Source organism: Tinamus guttatus, unplaced genomic scaffold (assembly GCF_059628265.1).
Source record: "Tinamus guttatus ecotype Peru unplaced genomic scaffold, ASM5962826v1 Tinamus_guttatus_pri_ptg000060l, whole genome shotgun sequence".
In the NCBI taxonomy this organism is placed as follows: domain Eukaryota; kingdom Metazoa; phylum Chordata; class Aves; order Tinamiformes; family Tinamidae; genus Tinamus; species Tinamus guttatus.
Window position 1 is genome coordinate 11196535 of NW_028288594.1, and position 21125 is coordinate 11217659.

General features: G+C 41.0%; 4 protein-coding genes across 6 annotated transcripts in view; 2 read left to right on the top strand and 2 right to left on the bottom strand.

The window, feature by feature from the left end:
* Positions 1 to 21125, top strand: part of LOC104580026 (glycerol-3-phosphate dehydrogenase 1-like protein) — a 320964-nt gene that overhangs the window by 69950 nt on the left and 229889 nt on the right. The window lies entirely within an intron of this gene.
* Positions 871 to 5709, bottom strand: DTX3L (deltex E3 ubiquitin ligase 3L). 2 transcript variants are annotated; one of them, XM_088519559.1, is made up of 5 exons: positions 5522 to 5709; positions 5290 to 5423; positions 2936 to 4447; positions 2016 to 2233; positions 871 to 1318 (listed from the first exon to the last, which is right to left on the bottom strand). In XM_088519559.1, the coding sequence occupies exons 1-5, from the start codon at positions 5700 to 5702 to the stop codon at positions 1249 to 1251; spliced, it is 2115 nt and encodes a 704-aa protein (XP_088375685.1). In that variant the 5' UTR covers positions 5703 to 5709; the 3' UTR covers positions 871 to 1248. The 2 variants fall into 2 exon arrangements, with proteins under 2 accessions (XP_088375685.1, XP_088375686.1); XM_088519560.1 differs by lacking the exon at positions 5290 to 5423.
* PARP9 (poly(ADP-ribose) polymerase family member 9) lies at positions 6827 to 15552 on the top strand. The gene is made up of 8 exons (XM_010227505.2): positions 6827 to 7706; positions 8655 to 8879; positions 8984 to 9202; positions 9972 to 10047; positions 11695 to 12069; positions 13125 to 13270; positions 13927 to 14101; positions 15184 to 15552. The coding sequence occupies exons 1-8, from the start codon at positions 6882 to 6884 to the stop codon at positions 15522 to 15524; spliced, it is 2382 nt and encodes a 793-aa protein (XP_010225807.2). The 5' UTR covers positions 6827 to 6881; the 3' UTR covers positions 15525 to 15552.
* On the bottom strand, positions 16449 to 20827 carry FAIM (Fas apoptotic inhibitory molecule). 2 transcript variants are annotated; one of them, XM_088519561.1, is made up of 5 exons: positions 20806 to 20827; positions 18767 to 18902; positions 18216 to 18444; positions 17009 to 17058; positions 16449 to 16705 (listed from the first exon to the last, which is right to left on the bottom strand). In XM_088519561.1, the coding sequence occupies exons 2-5, from the start codon at positions 18875 to 18877 to the stop codon at positions 16556 to 16558; spliced, it is 540 nt and encodes a 179-aa protein (XP_088375687.1). In that variant the 5' UTR covers positions 18878 to 18902; positions 20806 to 20827; the 3' UTR covers positions 16449 to 16555. The 2 variants fall into 2 exon arrangements, with proteins under 2 accessions (XP_088375687.1, XP_010225730.1); XM_010227428.2 differs by lacking the exon at positions 20806 to 20827 and adding an exon at positions 19578 to 19672.

Sequence of the window (21125 nt, forward strand, 5' to 3'; positions counted from 1 at the left end):
AACAGGAGGAATTTCAAGGAAATTTTAAAGAAGCATTTAACTGAAGAGATGATATTTTTACCTTGACCCAGTTGCCTATGAAATTTTCATTGTTCACTAGCAATTATCAACTGCATTAAGCAAAGCTAAACAGTTTACAACATCACAGTCATGAGGAGCACAGAGTAGCAGCAAATTATCTTTATGATAAAATTTAAACAATATGTTGAAAGCAATGGGAAGAATACAGTGCTGTCATATGTAAAATTGTCCTATAAGTTATATTTAAACCCAAAATGCAATGAAAAGTTCAGAACCAGGGTCTCATTATCAGAGCTGGTCATAAGCACTGATACCCCCGGCTCCAGTGAGGCTTTGAGCATTAAGTATTCCTGTGCAGAGTTAAAAATCCAGCAGCATCTATGTTCCCTACCATATAACATTATCCATGCTAATTTCATGTTTAAAACCCAAAGCACTAATGACATGTTCTCCCTGAAAAGGGAAAGAAGCATTCTGACACTCATACTAGCTACAAACACTTCTTCCAGCTACAATCCTATCTATGATGACAACTGTTTGAATAAAGAAAAGCCAATAGAAGATAGTGAACCTCAGATTCACTCATTCAAAAATGAGAAGAAGATACATAGTTTGATATTTGGTTTCATGTCAACCAAAAATATTCAACTTGATTGGAAACTACCTAATTAGTTTGAGGTTAAGCAAAAGTTTAACCTCTTTCTTAAGCAAAAAAGGTATTTTAAAAATGGCAATTACCATTAAAAATGAGTATTGTAATCTAGAAATATTTTGCATCTTCTGAAGGATTTTAGTTAGAAAAAGATGAAGCACATTTTAAGTATATCTTCTTCTGCATTTGTAGCCAAAGCTTTTGCTGAACTTAGCCCATATTTGAAAAGTTTTAATTTCCTTAAGTTGTATCATTTAATAAATCGAATTCAATAAATGATCAATCATGCAATAATAAAAAAAGTAAATATTGATGCTGCACTCAGAAGACTCAAATTTTCCAAGTTGCTTAGACAAGAAAGCACGATACTAGTAAGTAAAAGATTTGTAAAAAGAACATACATCTTGTGATTCAAACAGATTTCCTTAGCTGACTGTGAAATACAAATGCACATGGCAGTTTTACAAAGGAAGTAGAACAGTTGAACAGAGTAACTTCTTCCTCCATCCTTCAATAGTAGATTAACTGTGTATGTTCTGTTATTACACTTGAAGGCAGATAGTTGATAGGATTCTTTATTCAATTCCTTTTGCTTTCAGTTCTGATCGGACCCGCTTCAGATAATCAGAATCAGGATAACCAAAACTAGGAGAAAAGGAAAATAATTACTTGGGCTACTTCTGCAATGAAGTATCTGACAGTTCTATAAAACCTTCCCATACAAATCCCTTAAAACATGTTCAACTTTTATGCACTTACTCTAAATAGAAGACAGTCCTCATTTCACAGGTGACAGAAGTGATACAGAAAGGGTAAAGCTAAAAATTTACAAAAAATAGCTGCTGAATTTGGGTGTCCAAACTGATACTAAGAATCTGATTTCCAGAGCTGCCTACTGTCTTACTTGAAAACAGGATGGCACTAGGGTATGCAGCTTTCTAAAAACCAGACTGGAAATAGCTCCAAGTGAGGTGTCTGAGTGGCTTGAAGGGTGACAGGGGACCAAGCACATCCTCGTTTCGATTGCCCAGTCTGGAGCTGTGATGCAAATAAGTGCTAAATGCAATATTATCTGTGCCTCTTGCACTGGTGATGCTAACAGAAATGTTCTGGTGAGGTGGGTACCCACCACGCCAGAGCCAGGTGAAGGGTGTGGAGATGGATTAAACCTGGACTCACAGAGCATTCCGCAATCCCTCTGCTACTGACAAACCAGGGCAGATGATTGAGGCTTTCCAAGGACTTGCTCTGCTATTCAAAAGCTCTGTTGTGGAAAATACTAAGGATGGCCACCCTGCCACATCTGAATAGCAGTAAAATTACTTAAAATAAAGCTACTTACTTTACAGGCCCTCCATGGATCCGTGTTTTATGGTGAATATCATTCCATGTGATAACATCAGGTATACCAGTAGTACGTGACTGCCCCACAGTGAAAATCAATTTTTGGTCAAAGGCTTTTCTAAGGAGATGCAGAATTTCTTGACCTTCCTTATTGTCAGGTAAATATGCTTTTCGAATGGTTCCAGGATAACGTTTCCCAGGGTTTGGATGTATGTTCTGCTTTGTAGAAAAACAAAGGAAAATGCATTGTATAAAAGGAATTCTTAAAAAGGGTGAAAAGGGTGAAAAATCACACAGCACTCATAGTATTTTAAATCCCTATGTTCATTCCATTCTGAGTGACACAACATGATTGATTTTCTTTCTCATTGTAGCATTTCTATCATGTATGTTTTGTTCACATCTTTGTCACGCATCCATTGTTACTTTTCAATGTTTTCTTTTCTTCTTTACTCTCTCAAATGCATTTCACTTCTGACTTCTTAATTCACTAATTTTTAACACTTAGTTGCAACTCCAAACATATAACATGAACAGATCTCTTACCTAAAACACTTACAAATCAGCCTAATACTCATTTTTATCAATTGTTGTCAGTAGCTAAGAAAATGCCCCAAAGAAGTTTCATTATTACTTAGAATGATATAATGTATACAAAATTCTGCAATTTCAGTTCAGTTATTCTCAATATAAAAATTGAAGTAGCTCAATCCTGATGAAAATGGAGGGCTGCCATTTGACTACCTACAGTGTTATCTAATCCAAACCAAAATTGCTAGATTAAATTCTTGCAGAGTTGTACAGAACAAAGAAATATCTCTCTGGTGCATACATGAAAAGGATGGAAAGTACTGAACTTTACATTAAATGTTGGTTTTAAGAGAAAAATATCTTTTATGAATCTTTAAACATACTTACGGTTTGAATACCACCATGCATGTTGTATGTAATCTCAATAGTTTTACATTTGGGATAACCAGGGAGTTGTTCGTGAATCGTTTTAAACGTCATCGTTCCTTCTGGTTGATCTCCTTGCTCGAGTCCATAGTAGGTATGACAAACAGGACAGGCTTTCTTGTACGTCATTGCCTGTTCGATGCAGCCTTTGCAAAATGCATGTTTGCACTTTGTCAGTACTTCTTTATTGTTAATTTTATCCATGCAAATAGGACACACATCTTTTCCCTGTTCTTCATCTTCCGCCTTTGATTTAACCTGTTCTTTGGAAGAAAATTTAATCTTTTGCCTATCATATTTCATTTCAGACACTCTTGAAGCTTCTCGATGGCTGGGATAAGAAACCAGTGCTGCTCTGTTTTTAGCTTGTGCAGTCTCTTCTGTGTCAAGATTCATATCGTGCTTTTCAGCAGCATGAAGATAGTTTGGTAAACTTCCTGAAACAAATTTTTCTTCCTTAAATTTTACACGCAGATCTTCCAACTGTTTTCCATCAGCAAGCATATATCTTTTTTTCTCGTCTTCTGACAGCTTCCAGCTGATGCCTTTTTCTCTTCGCTTTGCAGAGGCATTCTGGAATGCACTGATGAAATTTTCAGTAGCATGTGCAGACATATCAAAACCATTAAACCTAGGCCTAAATCTGATGACCATTTTCTGGCCAAGTGAAATGTTATCCACCATGGTATCAAAATTTTGACTGATGTCTTCAATTTCTTTACTTAATATTGGTTCCAACAGCTTAAATTCAGAAGCATCAACTTCAATTCCATTTCTATATTTGTAAAATTCAGATGATACATGCATATTCTTTTCAGTTTGGCTGTTCTCACTTTCCTCCCCTAGAAATTCTTTGGCAGCCAAAATCTTACTTGTCGGACCACGGAGTAGCAATTCGTTCCCCTCCTGTTTGACAAGAAGATTAGGAAACCTAGCATTTATTTTCATTTCTGCTTCTTTTAACTGTTTATTGTTTGCAAAGGGAATTTTTTTCTGATTGAGATCTTGTATACTTTTCTGAAAAATAGTGGTAAAAGCCTCTTTAGCTGACTGTATCAATGTGGGGTTTGTATCACAAGTGAAGCATATCTGAGTGTTTCCACTGTCATTGTTGTTACATTTTATGTCCACTCCAAAATGTCCACATAGCTCTCTCATTTCTTCTTTGTAGGCATGACTGAAGTACTCATAGTGAGCTGACGGAACGCAAAGCATTTTTTCGGCATCCACACCATTCTCAACTTCCATATCACTCTTACTTTCAGAATGTGAAAACCTGTGGCTTTCATCATCGCCTGCAAGGAGATCCTTGCAGTAGCGGTACACTTTTTCAATATCTGTATAGTCTCCTGTCAGTGTCTCAAAGCCAGGACTTCTTTTTCTTCTTAAATTCGGACATAGCATAGTAATTTTCTCTCTTTGCTGCTCAGTGAACATACTGGCATTCAAAGTCACAGATACTTCAATGAATATCTGAACAGAAAAAAAAAAGTATCAAAAGCATCACAAAACTCTCAGCTTGTTTTTGTATTTGAGTGAGAAAAATATGTTATATGTCTCAGTAGGACCAGATTGTGTGTTGATACGATGGAAGCTTTTGCATGCAGTGCTGTTTTGTGTCATGCATACAGACAGCACACATTCGTAAGTAATCTGATTTTATGTCAGCAAGAGGACTGAAACTTGTTAATGTTAATCATTGCAGGAAAATAGAGAACAAGGAATTTTGCCACTTAGTTCAAAATGCAACATTTTTCAAGAACACCTATACGCATAGCTCAAAAGCAACATCCATCTCAAACAGAGCAAACCCCCTGGCCCCGATAGCAGCGTCTGGGGATGAGGTAGCCGGGCTCGCCCCACTGGCTCTCAGGTGCAGTTGATCTTTTCTGTACGACTGATGCCACAAAGCGCCTGACACTGCCTGTTGTGCTACCACCCAGGCCAGCAGCCTGGCGGATGACAGTGTGCAGCAGAGATGGTACCTAATGCCCAGCAGAGAGCACTGGGTCTGCCTGGGGGCACGAAACCTGCTGAAACTGTGCGTGAGCTCTGCACGGCGTCAAAGGGACCAGGGCTCACCTGGCTCCTGGGCCCGTGGGGAGCCGTGTGGGTGCCCACCAGCACCCCAAACCTGCCGGGCTTGGAGAGCGGCACCCAGAGCCCAAACCCCACACAGAAACCCATTCCATCAGCTTGGATAACACTGCTGGTGTTTGCCTGGCATGAAACATGGAAGCACAACCTGCCAACCTCTGCCCCACAGCCTCATGGAGGTGTGCGGCCGTGAGCGAGGCTGTGACACCTCTGGGTACCTTTCTGGTCATGGCCTCAGCCGACAGCTGCTCTTCGGGGGACCCTGCCCCCTGCCCCGGCTCCATGAGGATCTCCAGGCTCTGCTCGCCCACCTCCAGGACGTGCTTTCCGCGGCTCTCCACATTCTTCTTGTCTGCGGAAAGCGGGGCTCGCTGAGGCCGAGGGCGGCGGGCGGCCATTTCGCGCCCCTGGCCTCAGCGCCCCTTCTCCACAGCGCACCCCGGCGCCTACCTCGCTCCTGGCTGAAGTGCACGCGGTAGGTGCCGGGCTCGCCGCCCGCCCGCACCTCGCACTCGCCGCCTCCCGACTGCTTCTTCGACTGGAAGTATTTCTGCAGCTTGAGCCGCAGCTTCTCGCCGCCGTCGGCATCGGGAGCAGGCACGACCCGCACCACCAGCGGGGCCATCGCCATGACGGGCGCCGCCATAACGGGCGCTGCCGCCAGCGGCTTTCGGTTTCGTTTCCCGCCGGCTGCTCCAGAACATGGGGAACACGCTGGTGAGCGGCGGGGCGGGAAAGAGCCGGCCAGGGGCGACGCCGCGGCCGGTGTGGGCAGCAGGTTGGGGCCGGAGGGCGCGGGGGGCCGGCCGAGCTTTGCCCCGGGGAGCCGCTGCCCTCGGGGAGCGCCTGGGGGCGGCTGCTGAACGTCCCCGGGGCCGCGCCGCTCCGTGATCCTGGGAGCGGGCTTTAAATAACAACCTCTGTTTTCTCTTTCTCGCTCCCCGCCAGAGTTCGGTTTCAGAGATCCTGGGAGGAAGGAGCGGTTCAGGTTAGTCCCTTTCTTTGCCGCAGCACGCGGGCTGGAAGGCGCTGAGGTGGGAGGCGCACGTTCGGGGTTGCTTTGGGCAGACTTGGGCAAGGCTGTGGGTCGGCATTAGGAGTCACTGCTTTGCAAGAGTGCCCTGCATCTTGCTTTTAAAAGAAGAGCTCAGAAGTGCTTTGATGAATCGTAGAGTGCATATATACCCATATATTAGGAAAGTGCCTGTTCATCTTAGACTCTTCTTAAAAGTAGGTAGCATACTTCCGAGGATAAGTTTGATGAACTCCTACAAATCAATTTTGAGCCAGTCGGTGTGGAAATGACTACATATAGTTGTCAAGTTCAAACCTGCCAGGGATCTCTTGGCCATGTCTGCAAAGGCAGATCAGCCTCCAGAGTCCAGCCAAGCTTTTCCTGCTCCTGAAACTGCCTTTGAAGTGACTCATTAAGGGGCTGGAATGAAAGGAGGAGGTCTTGAGGCAGGTGGGGTAGTAGAAGCCACTAGACCGGGAAGTCAGTGTGGACATGATAAGGAACAAGAATTCTTCCAGGAAAATGAAGGTGTTGGCACCCAGCTGGAACAAGCATAGATAGTGCAGTTCCTCCTCCAAAGCAAAGTCCTCATGGTCCTCATGGACCTTGATTTCTTTGCTTTATTTGTGCTTTCTAAGCCTCTGAAAAAGACGGAAGATCAGACTATGTCAAAAAATACTAGAAAGTGAAGACTGTGATAAATTTGAAAGCTCTGAAACACTTCTATATTGAAAAATGTCTTGACAGTGGTTTCATATTTTTCATTCTATATTACTTTATATCCTAGGGTCAAGCATGGAAATGGATGAGAAAAGCTTAATGGTCCCCATCAGTAAAGATGCTTATGAAGTTCTTAAGAGAAAAGAGCGCTGTCTAAATGAGCTGTTTTACAAGAAGTTTGCTTGTACGCTGGCCTTCAAAAGTGTAAAACATCCCAATGAAGTGTACAGGAAAAAATTAAAGCATGGGATTCACATTGCTGTTTGCAAAGATGATCTCACGATACATGAGGCTGATGCTTTGGTGAACGCAGCCAACGAATATCTAGATCATATGGGTGGTCTCGCTCTTGCCCTCTTGAAAGCTGGAGGGCCAGAAATAAGAAATGAAAGCAATTTTCATGTTCAGAAATATGGAAATGTCTCAGTTGGCCAAATAGCTGTGACAGGTGGAGGAAAACTTCCTTGTAAGAAAATTATCCATGCAGTTGGTCCAAGATGGCACGACCAAGGCAAAGACAGCTGTTGCAGCCTACTTGAGCAAGCGATCGTGAATGTTTTGAAGTATGCTAATGACACAGCAAATAATATAAAGTCTGTGGCTATCCCAGCAGTGAGTTCAGGTGTTTTTGGCTTCCCAGTTGATTTGTGTGCACAAGTGATTGTAATGGCTATAAGGGAGTTTGTTGAGACAAGTCAACCAAGCTGCCTCAGGGAGATCCGTCTGGTGAACATTTGTGAGCCCACAGTTGCAGAAATGAAAAAAGCTTGTGAAATGTGGCTAGGTGATGCGAGTTTGTGTGAGGAAAATCTGTCAGCTCTGCAAAGCCAGCCCCCACCTGTCATCATAGATGGACATACTTGTTTGCAAGTCGTAAGAGGATTTATTGAAAAGCAGAAGGTAAGTCTATCCTGCAGTACGTTGACCATAGAGATGCCCTGGCTCTCTAAAAGATCAGAGCCCAGGGGTTAAGGACATGTGTTGTACGGGTTCACTAAAGAGTTATCTTTTCATCTTGACAAGATTAAAACAAATAATAAATTGTATTTTTGTGGGTTAGTTTTTAGCGAGGTTACTGAATATTAGAAAGTTTTATTTTGTTTTTGTATTCACATTGCTGTGGGAGAATGGGAAGTAGCTAAAGGTTGGATGGTTAAATATGTATACTCCTATGTCAGTGTTTGTTATCAACATTGTAGAAGTCCACATTTATCATGCATTCCCTTGAAATCTAATTTTTTGCCAAACACTTTTTCCATGCTGTAAATGTTCTTTTGTGTGTCACTACGCAAGTTATTTGCCAAACACTTAAAAGACTGAAATTATTTTACACAAACAATGCACACTTTGTTTTTAAAGTGAGTGCATCATTTGTATTGAACTATTTAACTTTTTTAGCTAGAAAATCTGATGTGAAATACACGGACTTAGTCATGAGTAATCCAATAGAGTTGTTAGACTGGAAGCTGAATCACAAGAATGACACTTGCTTATAGCAAATACAGTATTTCAAACTCGTCAGCACTGAAAAATATTACATGTCTTCAAGGCTTTTGGTGAGGTGCCTACAGGTCACACCTGTTTCTGCGATAATAATTCTGTTGAATATGCTCTGATGACCTGAACAGACCTCATGCACGCTACTTGCTTCTTAAAAAAAGCACAGAAATTACTGCCACAATGTTTGTTGTATTGCAGTACTGTTCTAGTAGCAGCGAGAGAGCCTTTCAAACAATTCATCCGCTGCAGTCGCAAGAAACTGTTCTTAGAGGAAATACTGTTTGTAATAGCAAAGCTTGCAAATACTAAACTTGAAATATACCAAAACTTTGTGCTCTTTTCTTTCAGAGTACAGCTATTGTTCATTCTTTGGTCAAGGATGGCAGTCCTCGCCATGGTTTTCCGGAGGGAATACTGCAGATAGGAGGTCCAGCTCTTTGCCGTGAACTTAAGTCTCATCTTAATTCTTCCTATTGTAAGGAGCTCATAAAAACACATGGGCATAATCTGCCCTGCAAGTCAGTACTGCATGTTGTGTGGCCACCATACCAACACAAGGCGTTATTATGCGAGGTGATGATCGGTTAGATTGGATATTAGTTGGTGATCTTCATGTCGAGCGATGTGAAAGCTAAAATACTTTTTTTTTGTTTTGTTTTTTTTTTTTGTCCCTGCAGGTTCTAAAAGCTGCAGTGACAAGATGCTTGGATTACATTTCACATGAGGAGACTCCTTCTATTTCCTTCCCAGCAGAGGGGATTTGGTCGCATTTTCTGCCTGTGGATATAATTGCAGAGGTCATGACTGAAGCGGTTCTTGATTTTGCCAGGGCAAACCCCAAGAGGCAGATGCAAGTACAATTTGTGCTCCACCCAGGTGACAATACTGCCTATCAGGTAACATATTTGGTGTTAGCCACCAATAGAGAAAACTCAAAATAATTGTTAAAAAAAAATCCCACATATGACAACAAGTTAAAATACTCTGGATTCTACACTATTTATAATGTATTTGTGAGTGGCAGGTCTCTCGGGTATCACCTTTACAAATCTCTGTTGTTTCTTTACTAATTCAGAAGTCTTCACACTACGGTCTGATAGCAAGGCTATCTGGTGCTTATAGAAAGCTCTGAAATTCTCAGGACTGTCAGGGACTGTAACAAAGACTCTGTCCTTAGTTTATTAGGGAATGAGCTTGGTTTTTTTTTCATGAATAAATTTATTTTTAACCAATTTCTTCATATGAAGCATCCCAGGAAAATACACTGTCAACACAGTATACGACTCAACATGGGAGAATGGCTGCAACCTGCAAACAAGCAGTAGTTTCTGTGGCTAATTTCAGCTGCAGGCTGCCATTTCCACATTTGGAGTACTTGGCCTAGGTCATTAATACACAAATGTCTCAAATAACCATCTATTTCAAAATACACAGTTTGCTTTCATTCCTATTTAAGGCTATCTATACATTCATTCAACGGGTGTGTGCTTTTGATCTTGCCAGGAATAACATTTTGGGAAAAGCTGACTCTGTGTGAGCTGCTAATGTCATTTCAGAATTTGTTGTATGTAATTGCAACTGTAAAATACTTATCTAATAGAACTTTGAGATAAATTGCATATTTGATAACAGAGGTTACAACTCTCCTAAACTCTTCTCTTTAAGATTTTCCAGAGCAAATTTTTTTCGGCAGCAAACAAACTGGGAAAAAAACAACATTACGAGAGCACTGATGGTTGGAGTAAGTAATGAAGAGAAGGGGCTTTGTAATAACATCAGCTTTGCAGATTTGAGAATCTAAAATCACATTTCTGTAAAAAAAGTACCTAATACCTGCATATGTGTTGTGGGGAAAGGAGAAGGCAAAAACATGAGTGAGCTTTGCATTTTGATAGTATTAGTGTTTGGTAGACTAGTTATTAAGAGACGAAATGGTTCAGAGGAGGTCTTATGCATGTGGGAAAAGGTATAACATTTCCTTTGTAATTATATTTTGTAAAAGTTATTTTAAAAGTTACTACTAATAATTTTTAGTTTCCCTTTATATATTCCTTCCTTCCTATTGCAAAGTTACTATAGAAATGAACTGAAAGTGCTGAATTAACTTCTGAAACTGATGTATTTTGTCTTTGGAAGTTAGATCAAAAATGGCAGATGAATAAGTTCAGTATGGGATTTTCTTAAAAATGAACCCATGTTTGAGGAATCTAGCAGTGTCAGTTATGAATTTGCTTCTTGTTAGTCATATTTCAACGAGTTTCTACCATGTCAGGAACCAGTGCCTATCAATACAATTGGAGCAAAGGTTGCTTAAAACCCGAGTTAGATAAAAATGTGTAAGTAGCTGCTATCAATAGGAAATTACATTTTTAAGTAAATGAGTTTACTCTTTCCACACGTTCCTCCTCTGACAAGAGTCTTTCAGTTACATAAGGGCAAGGTTATGTCAGTTCTCTTCTTGTTCCACCTTCGCAAGGTCTATCCTTTCCATATCTTTTAAATATCTTTTTTGAATATTAACTTTTCCTGGCTTAATTATTATAATTAGCATGAAGCTTCAGCAGGTTCTTCCTGGCTACATGCACATCTGTGCTGCACAGCTTTGTCACATCGAACAAGCACAATAAACCTGTATTGTTGGGAACAAGGCCTTTGCCCTCTCCCCTCTGGTTTTCTGTTCCTTTCTGGTTAAGCTCTTGGTTAGGACACTGCCAGTAGGCACTAGAGCAGAAAAGAACACATGACTAAGGCCAGGAGTGAATTTTCCGTTCAGAAAAGTGCAGAAATTGTTCTGAGCCCTTTCACAGAAACCAGAGAGAGGTTCCTGGGTACAATTCAACAATATGTCAGGTCTCTGCAAAGAACTTGGGAATCATGAAGATTCCTGTCTCAGGAAACGTCTGAGCATAGAAAATGTGTTGCCCCTTGAAACACAGTAGTGCAGGGTGAGCATGAGTGAAATACTTGCACTCATCTATTTCCTGCTTAGAAAAGAGCACAAATCCAAAATGCATTGGTTATTCTTTTCCCTGGCAAAATTGCAAAGGGGCATACCAGTTTTGTTAATTTTGTCTTTACTTCAGTCATACGGGATTTGTTACTGACATTAACAGGGATGGGATCGGGTGCTCCCTTAGAAGTAAAAATGACAGTCGGTGCCTAATTGTTATCGGAAATCATTTGGGGACAGAAAATAAATTCCACGTTTGGGATTTTTTTTTTCCTAGAAATTTTACCTTGTGGTGTTTAATCTCTGCCTTGAGCATACCAGAAGAATAGAATACTCCGCACCTACTACATGGTCTTAGCCTATATATAGAAATTTGTGACAGCACTTGAAAACATTTTCCTCTTCCTCTGTTCTTATTTAAAACAATCTTTCTTCCAGGTGCAGAGTCAGGCAGACAAAGTGTAAAAGAAAATACAAACAATGAAACAGCTATTGAACTTAAGGGGTACATCTCTGCAACATTGAAAGCAGCAGAACTATGGATCCAAAACCTGCTAGAAACTCAGGAAAGTCACTGTGCGACTATTGAAAACAACTACATCTTTAGCCTTGGTAAAAAAGAGTTTGCAGAACTAGCTCGAGAGCAGCATTTCAGCGTACGAATATCAGAAGAAGTGAGAGATGGAAAAGCAAAACTAAAATTTCATGGCCCCCCTAGTGCTGTCATTGATGCAGTTCTTGCAACTGAAAAATTACTCCTTCGTATGCAAGAGAAGACTACAGCCAAACAGGAAGAACTGTTGTGGTTTTGGGGTGTGTTAAGTAAATAAGAGATATAAGTTGGCATAAATAACAAGGATGAAGCAGCACAGATCTTTGTGTTGCTAGTAGTGGACAGATGTGTACAACACTTCATAAGCGTGGTATATTATTGTAATTCCTGGGGTTATTGTATTTTTATTGAGCGAGCCCCTGAAGGACCAGTGAGTAGGACTCGTTACCTTGCTGACTTCAGCTGCTCACTGGCCAGAATCCCCAGTGGGTCACACTTTGTACTGGGGCTGGCTGTCATTGTGCATCCACCTCTGCTGCTGGTTCCTCCAGGACAGGGTAACCTTAAAGTCTGACTACAGGACACTTAGGAAATTTGCACCAAATTAGCCCGTACCTTGCTGCACTCTTCTGTTAGCTACCAGCTGCAGCTCTGATGCGGAGCCCAGCAATGGACTTGTCCTGCAGTAGATAGAACCTACTGGTAGAAGATAGGTAGTGGAGAAATGTAAAGGAGATGACATTGTTTTTCTTTTATTCCCTTTTTTCTCTTGTTCATTTACTAAATGTCCAGAAGTAACAATAAGAGCAGAGTTCCCAGCAGACTGAATTGGTTTAAATATTCCTACATCTGGACAGGCTATTTTTATCTTTTTTTTTTTTAATGGGACTTTTTGCTCCACTAACTTTAGCAGCCTCTGAAAAAAGGCCCAAAACATTCTTGATAAATGGTAATGCTTTTATTTCTGTTAAAATAGAAAATAATAAAACTCCAGACAATGCTTTAGCCATAAGCACATCAATGACTTACAGGAGCTATGTATCCCTTAGGACAAACAAACAAAAAAACAAGATACTAAGTCCTCTCAATACTAATGTTCAGCATCACTGTGCTCCTAAAAATTCCCTGTGAAAGATAGGTGAGTTAGGTGATAGCCTGTTTTGTTTTTTGTTTTGTTTTTGTCTTGGCTTCAGGGAAGTATTAAGTATTCTTTCTTTTTAATTAAGCTACCAAAATAAAGTTTTGGATGCCTTCTGTTTTCCTTTACTCCAGGTATTGTTATGTATAAAATGTTTATTCCCTTGTTTGCATTCAGGCCAGCTGGAAGCAGGTCCTCTTTCAGAAGACCTTGACATGGCAAAGAACAGGGCACTCATTCAGGTTTCACCAGTGGAATTGAACCAGCAGGAGTTTATATACAGACAAAAGCAGTTTGAAAAAGCTGGGCTTCATATTCTCAAGGTAAAGAGGGTATTGATTGCCAAGTTAAATCTCGATTGATAAAGTTCATTTGAACTAACAGTATTTAATTTAAACTCTGCTGAACTATTTCATTATATTGCTTTTAAAGAGTAAGATCAAATTATTCTAAGCCTTAAAATAGATCTGGCTTTACTTCCAATAGAACACTTAGTATCTTAAACATACAGCACGTAATTACTGGAAAAGTATGGTTGGATTCTTATATTTTTAAAGGTACTATGTATTTTGTCTTTTATTTCATGCCTCAAATATTCCTTTAAAGGACTCTAAAAGAAATACAAAATTCAGATATTACAATGCTAGTGTCTTTTAGGACACTTTAATGTGGTGTCTCTTCTGAGCTTGACACTGAAAACTAGCAACCAAGTTTGTAATTTGATTAGCAGCGAGTCAGGTTGAGCACTTTGAAACTCTCTGCCTGGCATCTGGGAGGAGCTTGAGTTTTTTAGCTGAGTGGTGAGGTAGAGTCTGGCTTTGCCAAAAGGGCCTTGCAGGCCCCTGGTCTAAACTATTGCCGTAGGCCTGGGGTGTCCACTGGTCCTCTTGTCAGTTTGAAGAACGTAGTCTGAGCTAGGGCATCCATGCGTTTTACTGACTGCAGTCTCTTCCTGTTGTCACTGCTATTTATGTTGCAGGTAGAAAAAATACATAATCCTCTTTTATCTGCTGCATTCAAACAAATGAAAACAAGAATGGAAGAAAAAGGAGCTGCCTCCAAAACAAGCCACACGTTGTACCAGCAAGTCCCTGTTCAGTTCTGCACCTTGGTATGCCAAACTGGATTCCACAGGACATACTCACCACCGCCAGGTAATTGCTTTTGTATCTTTGGTCAAAAGGAACAGTGACTTGACTGCTGAAGCTGGGTTAAAGTCAGAAATAAATGACTTTCCCACAAATGCACTGGTTCTTACCACTATTTAGACTCACATGAGCTTAACCTTTTGTCTGTAGTAAGATTTTAATATTTGGTTCTAGCGTAGCCCAGCCATTATTGACAGAACTGCTAACAGACACATAGTGCCACGTCTGAGCCTTTATTTTGTTGCATTGCTCTAAACAAGAGGCGCTTACTCACTTGTTAAAAACGCACATTTAGCAGCCTAGTGCTTTGGAACCTCTACAAAGGAATCACAGAATAATAGAGGCCGGAAGGTGCCCTCAAGGTCATGTAGTCCAACGCCCTGCTCAAAACAAGTAAGATCAGATAAATACTCTGAATAAGCAGACTGCCATTCAGAGTACATTTAAGAAGAAAGTAAATAAAAACACTCCAAGAGAAAGCTCCTTGTTATGGCTTTTACAAAATACTGTGGTAGATAGTGTTCAAGAGGCTTTCAGAGCTGGAAAGAATAAGCATTCACCTTGTTTTCCTGCAATTGATGACAAGCAAAAAACCCTCACGTGCTACTGCATTTCAAGTATGTAATTAGGACGTCAGGCAGTAAACTTGCCAGAAAGCAGCTCTGCTTGTGACATACAATAAAAAGGATGACCATCTAATGTTGTTTCTTTGCAATACATATGTTCTTTTCCACACAATACTGTAAAGCTTTATAATGTGGTATTCTTATAAAGCCCAAGCTGCTTTTTTGTTTTCTTATCAGAGTGCCTAGCTTATGATGACAGATAACTGTTCACCTGATAACTTCTGTGAGGGGAGTAGCAGTTAAATCGGAATGACCAGCAGCCCTTATGGCTCATGTTCAAGGCTAGTGCTAGAGGAAAGAACAGGTGCAGACACTTGTAACACTGTAAAGCTTCAGCAGACACTTAATGGAAACTTATTCAGCAACATGCTGAATCAAGAAGCAACCCTTTAGTGCTACAGTTCTAAGAGACGAAATTCTTAAAGCTGATCTTTTTTTTTTTTTTTTCTTCTCTCCTCCCAGAGCAAAACTACGGATCTGGCATTTACTTTAAGAGGAACCCCAAAAGCCTAATCCAGGGTAAAAACAAGCAGGAAAGAGATTCTACAATGTATGTGTTTGAGGCTGAGGTATTAACAGGGTTATACACTACAGGTAAAGAGTCTTATATTATGCCACCACTCATGGAGGGAGACGTCAGGGCAGAGTATCACAGCGTAGTGGATGATGTGAACACCCCTGACACCTTTGTCATTTTCAACAGCATTCAGGCCCTTCCCCAGTATTTGTTGACTTGTTTACAGATTCAGGGTGGAGGGTCTGGGGCCTCTGAGAAGGCCAGCAGTGCCCTGTGGATGGGTTAAGCACAACTATAGCTATGTGGAAACCCCTTCAAAACAAAGCATAGATACCAAGAGCATGCTCTTAAAACATGTTCTTTTAAGCAAAGTGCCTTATGACGCCTTGGAAACCTCTATGAATTACTACACCTTGATTGCTGAAGGAGTTTCACGCAAAGTCATCTATGCACAGAAATGCTCGCTTAGTTTGTCTGAAAGTAGTCTTAGCATGCGACTGTCTAAGAAAGCATAATAATGAATGGGAGTTTATGTAATCTGAGATAACACATATATTAATGGAACAAAATAAATCTTGGTTGTGCCTTGGATTCTTTTAAATTTTAGCAGAGTTTAAAGACAAACCAAAATTAGACAAACACCATTGCCCAAAACTAAAAGCTATCCTGGAGTTTATCCCATCTGAATTTAAGCTCACTATAGAGTTTCCCAGCTACTCCCAAAATTTATGGAGCAAGTGCAGTTTCCTTCTGGCAAAGCGAATCTTTATTCTTACTCTGAATAAAAGGATAGAGGAAGAACAGTTTTCAATGCTCATTTTTATTTTAATACTATTATACAAATATTGGAAATGTACATTTCTATAATAATCTTTGACTTACATGACTATTTTCCTGACCGCACCTGAAAAAACTTTGAATGTTAGTGTAATAGAAAAAAATAATTTACTGAGAAAATTAACAGCTTACTCTAGCACCCAGCACGTGCTTTCTCCTCACTCCTGCAGCTTAAAAGAATTTAGTCTTACTGAATACGAATATTGCCTTTTATTATAGCATTTTTTTAAAAATATAACTTCTACTTTAGTCCACCTGCCCTCCTTGCACCATGTAATATATATAATAATAAAAAATATTATGTAGGTGGTTGTATATAATTATTTTCATCTGGTCCTCAAAAAGATGAATTTCAGATACAGAAGCTAGAAAATAAAACCAGCACAAAGTAGATGTACTAAGTAGTACATATTAAAATAATTACCACAGTAATTAAAAATTCCTGATCTTTTAGTTCTACAACAATCAGTCATGCAGAGGCTACTCCACAGCCTCTGGGATTTCTCTGTCATCCACAATAAGGGTATGAATAATTCCTTCCTTTCGTTTCCCACTACTGACAGCCTTAATGCAACACTCATGATCACCAACACTGAAGTGAGTTTCAGTCCCATCTTCTACAAATTCACCCTAGGAGAAAAGGGATAATATAGTAGACAAATGCTGTTTTAGTAAAATAAAGTCTCAGTGCAAACTGTTTCTAAGGTCCCAATCATTTTCAGCTCCATAGCTAGAGCAGCCATAGAGCTCAAGTGTGGAACAAGGCTGTAAAGTCTCATGTATTGCTTTGCCAGTGCTGTCAGTAAAACAAAAATGTTAAGTGTCGATTCGTAAAATAAGCTACAGTATGTGTATGTGATACATATCTCTATCCATAAGCTTTACTTAGAGAGCCACAACCTATAGAAAGGCATTGAAAAAACAATCACATACCGCTGTTTCCAGCTTTTTACCATTGCACCACACATCCATAGTGTCCTTTTCTGTGAAGGAAAAAGGAGAATAAAAAGTAGAAAAAACAACTCTCTCCCCTGCCTCCCCCGCCCCCAGGAAGATTTAGGAGACCAAAGCAAACCCAACCTCCAAGTCCTGATCCATTTTACTTGAATTCCCTAAAGAAGTTTTTTATTTAACTGGAGTACATGGGCTACACAGCCCATTTTTAAACGGCAGAAACAGAATCCCCGTCAGCCATGGGCAAACAACTTTGGCTATGAACACACCTCTCCCTAGCTCTGGTATTACTAGTAGATTGCTCTGAATATTGTCAGAGTGTTTTGACATCCACAAACTGAAAAACTTGAATACAGAAAAGTGAATTAATCAGTCCTGAAATGTTAGCACAGATTATTCAATGGAGTTCTGATTTTAACTAATTTCAGATTCAAGAGCAGCTTTACTTTATAACTTGGAGTTTCTGAGTTCTTAAAATCTCCCTGAAAACTCAGATGCCACCCATACTAGAATAATACTCTTTTAAAGAAAACAATTGTAAATTCTTCATTTTTCCCAGCACAACCCTAAGTTCATTAGCTCCAGATTTCACCTTACTGACACTGCCCTCCACTGGCAATGATCAGCCTGGTGAACCCTGCTTGCCTTTTAATTAAGTACAGGGAAAGCAAAAAACTGCAAGTAAACCAAGACGGCTTTGTCATACATTAGAATTTCTCCATTCTCCCCTACTTTACTTCCCCCCACCCAAACACACACACAGTCTTATTAAACTTTAGGACAGAATGAGTGCCCTAGTATCAACTAAGAAATCATAGTTCCAGATCTCATTTCTGGGTCTAGTTTTACAGCAATATGCAAGTGGAAGCTTCTCCTACCAGATACAACAGACACAAGTTTCCCAGTAGCTTCCTTCTACCCATCTACTTGTGATATTTTGGGGAAAAGGGGAAGGAAGAGAATAAATGCACTGCCTTGCTTTTAAGCAAGAAAAAAAGATGTCATGGGAAATCTTCAGACTGACTTCTTAGTTAACTAGTTTGGAGTTAGCTGACTAACTCCAAAGTGGTTCTGGACATTTACACTGCATTTTACACTGCAAACAGCCACTGATCAATGCCTCTCTTCCCTGCCACTTAATAAATACGTGCAAGTTTGGCAACAAAGTCATTCAGTATGTCCTTACCCAGAACAACTCTGCACACTGTGCCATCCAAGCTCAGAATCCACGTGTTGGTTGTTTTTGACCTGTTCTCCATGTACTTCTTGAGGCTCTTCCCATCGATATCCAAAGTATATTCATATGCAAAGCCACTGACCGCATCAATGTTAATAGCGGCTTTTGTTTTAGCTGCCCCAACAGTGAATGTTTCTTTACCCACTAACTTAAACATCCATTCTTTTCTTATTTGTTCCTGTAGAATAAAACAAAGACAATTGGTATAAATTAATAAACCTGAATATGTCTCATGATTGAGAAATTTTGAGCTAGAGTGAGTACTTTATTGTATAATAACACATGCACAGTGTGCCTCTGCCCAAGGACTGCAAAGAACTTCATAGATACTCATGACTTTACATAATTTAATAACTGTAACTTAAGAGGGTGATATGGCTTAAGTTAGCCAAGTGAATACACCTCACTTGCATTTATTGGCCTTTTGTTCGTTCTGATGCATTCTGTCTGGAATCACACAGTCTGTATCATAATGAATTCTGAGTATATAATAATTTCACCTTTCCATCAACATAGACAACACGCTTTCCTGAAGTGGTCCCGTGTTCAAATTCAATCTTATGAACACCATCACTTAAAGCTACTTCCCAAACAGCCACCAAATCTGTCATCTTCTCTACGTGACTGTAGCGGGACCTAGAGAAACACCAACAAAATTAATTAATTGTGGCTGAGAGAATTAGAACATTGCTGAATTTAGCTCAAAGCTTCACTACTTCACAGCAAACCACTTTTCACAAATGAAAAAATGAGACTTGGAAGAATAAGTACAGCCAATTGGTTTTTTATTTTCTTGAAAAGACATTCAAATATGATGAAGCATAGCACAGAAAATGCACACAAAGACAGGTGAACAGGTTGACTAGCACCACACAAGAACATTTATCCATCTAACCTCTACAACGTCTACAGCAGATGACAGAGTTAAACTACACTTAAATTCCAGATGCTTACAGACAGCTCTGCAATTTCTTGGCACTCACTGATACTTTCATAGACCAATTAGAATACTATCTGTTTTAGCCTTTTAAACTTGCAAACCAGGTTTGCTATTGCAAAGGTTTATTCTTTCATTAAAACAAACACACACACAAAACCGCACACTTGTCCCTAACACTTTTCATTAATATTACCTACAGCATTCAGCAGTGCAACCGTGCAGGCACACACACATTCCTCTCCTTCCCCATGAGGGAGGAGATGCTGAGATATCCTTTCCTTTAAACAGTTTTAAACCTCAGATAAACACACAAGTGAGTGCTGAAAGCGGATACCTTTTCAAACCTGTTCAGGCTGCAGTTGTTTTTTTACCTTAGTTCATCTTCACCAACAGTAATCTCCTCACGGGATGCCATAGTAACCAAAACAGCTTTTAATCCCATTAGCGGCAAGAAAAAGAGAGAAGCAGGACAGCAACAGAGAAGCACTGAGAACTGAATTTTCCTAGTTTCCTTCCTTTAAGATTATCAGTATATTTTAAGCAAGCTGGAGAACTATCATGTGTTATCATATATACTGATGCAACAAATATGTTTTTTCCTTTTCGACGAAAAAGCAAATACAAGTTTATTTGCAAGTATTACTTTACAGAATTTGTACATGTGATTTACCCTACATTTATCATTTAATGATATTTAATATCACTTTCCTGGATTTGTGAGCCAATATTAAGGAACAGACCTGATGGAAACGGGAACCCAATGCAGAGCTCCACAGCTCAGTCACTGACTGTACCGCTCCAGAGACCACTGCCAGCAGAGGGAGAGTGAAATAACCTACCAAGAACGTTAACACCAAATCCGAGCACCGTGTGGGAACACGGCCAGGATGCAGGAGTCCTTACGCTCCCCAGTCACTGCGATACTCAACTCTGCCAGCACCGAGAGCAGCAAAAAGCTTTGTTCTCAGATTGGGCCTCTAAACAGCAGCACCAAAGCCAGTTTCAAACACTCAACAGCTTTGCTAAACCACTGCGGTACTTTTCAATCATAGCAATCTCTACTCACCGCAAATAAATCACTATTTCCTATGCAGATTTTTTTTTTCTTTTTTGAGGGTGCCTGCATTGCTTATGTGTCCCTACATCACTGCTGACCTACTTTTAATCCTTATCCTCTGCGCTACACGTGATAGATTGCCTAGGAACTAGAGGAAAAGAAAAAAAAAAAAAAGGAAAAAGAATTACTGTTGCTCACACAAGCGACAACCACCCCCCCAGCTCTGTGCTACGTTTTTCTTCCAAAGCACGCTCTATTGCTCTAATCTAATGCAGCATCAGGAAAGTCGAAAACAAACAAAAAAGTTATTACTTCTGCACCCCCCCCATCCCCCATCCCACCCCTTTTCCCGCCCTGCCTTAAAAAAAACGCAAATAAATACGGAGTATCTCTGCCAGGCACTGCCTCGGGAAGGCAGTCGCGGGTCGCGCTCGCCTCCCCAGAGTCCGCCAGCCGCTAGAAGCCGCGACGCTGCCCAGGATGAGCGAGCGGGAAGGAGGGAGGAAAGGAATCGGGATCGGGATCCGCATCCCCGCTCCTACCTGCGCGGGGCTCCGGGCGCTGCAGCCGCCGCCTCTCGCGGCTCCGCGCCTCAAAATGGCGGCGAGGCGGCGCGCGCCCCCGTCCCGCCCCGCGCCGCCCCCCGCGAGCCGTTAGCGCCGGCCCCGCTCCCTGCGCCGCCCTCGGGGCGCAGCCGCCATCGCGGGGCCGTTGCCGGGCGGGAAGGCGGCGGCCGCGCGGGCCCGAGACGCTGCTGCTCGCACGGGCCCAGGACGGCGTTTCCCAACCGCTGCTCGCGCGGGCCCAGGACGGCGGTTCCCGGCCTCTTCCCAACCGCCTCGTCCTTGGGATCAGCGCCGCG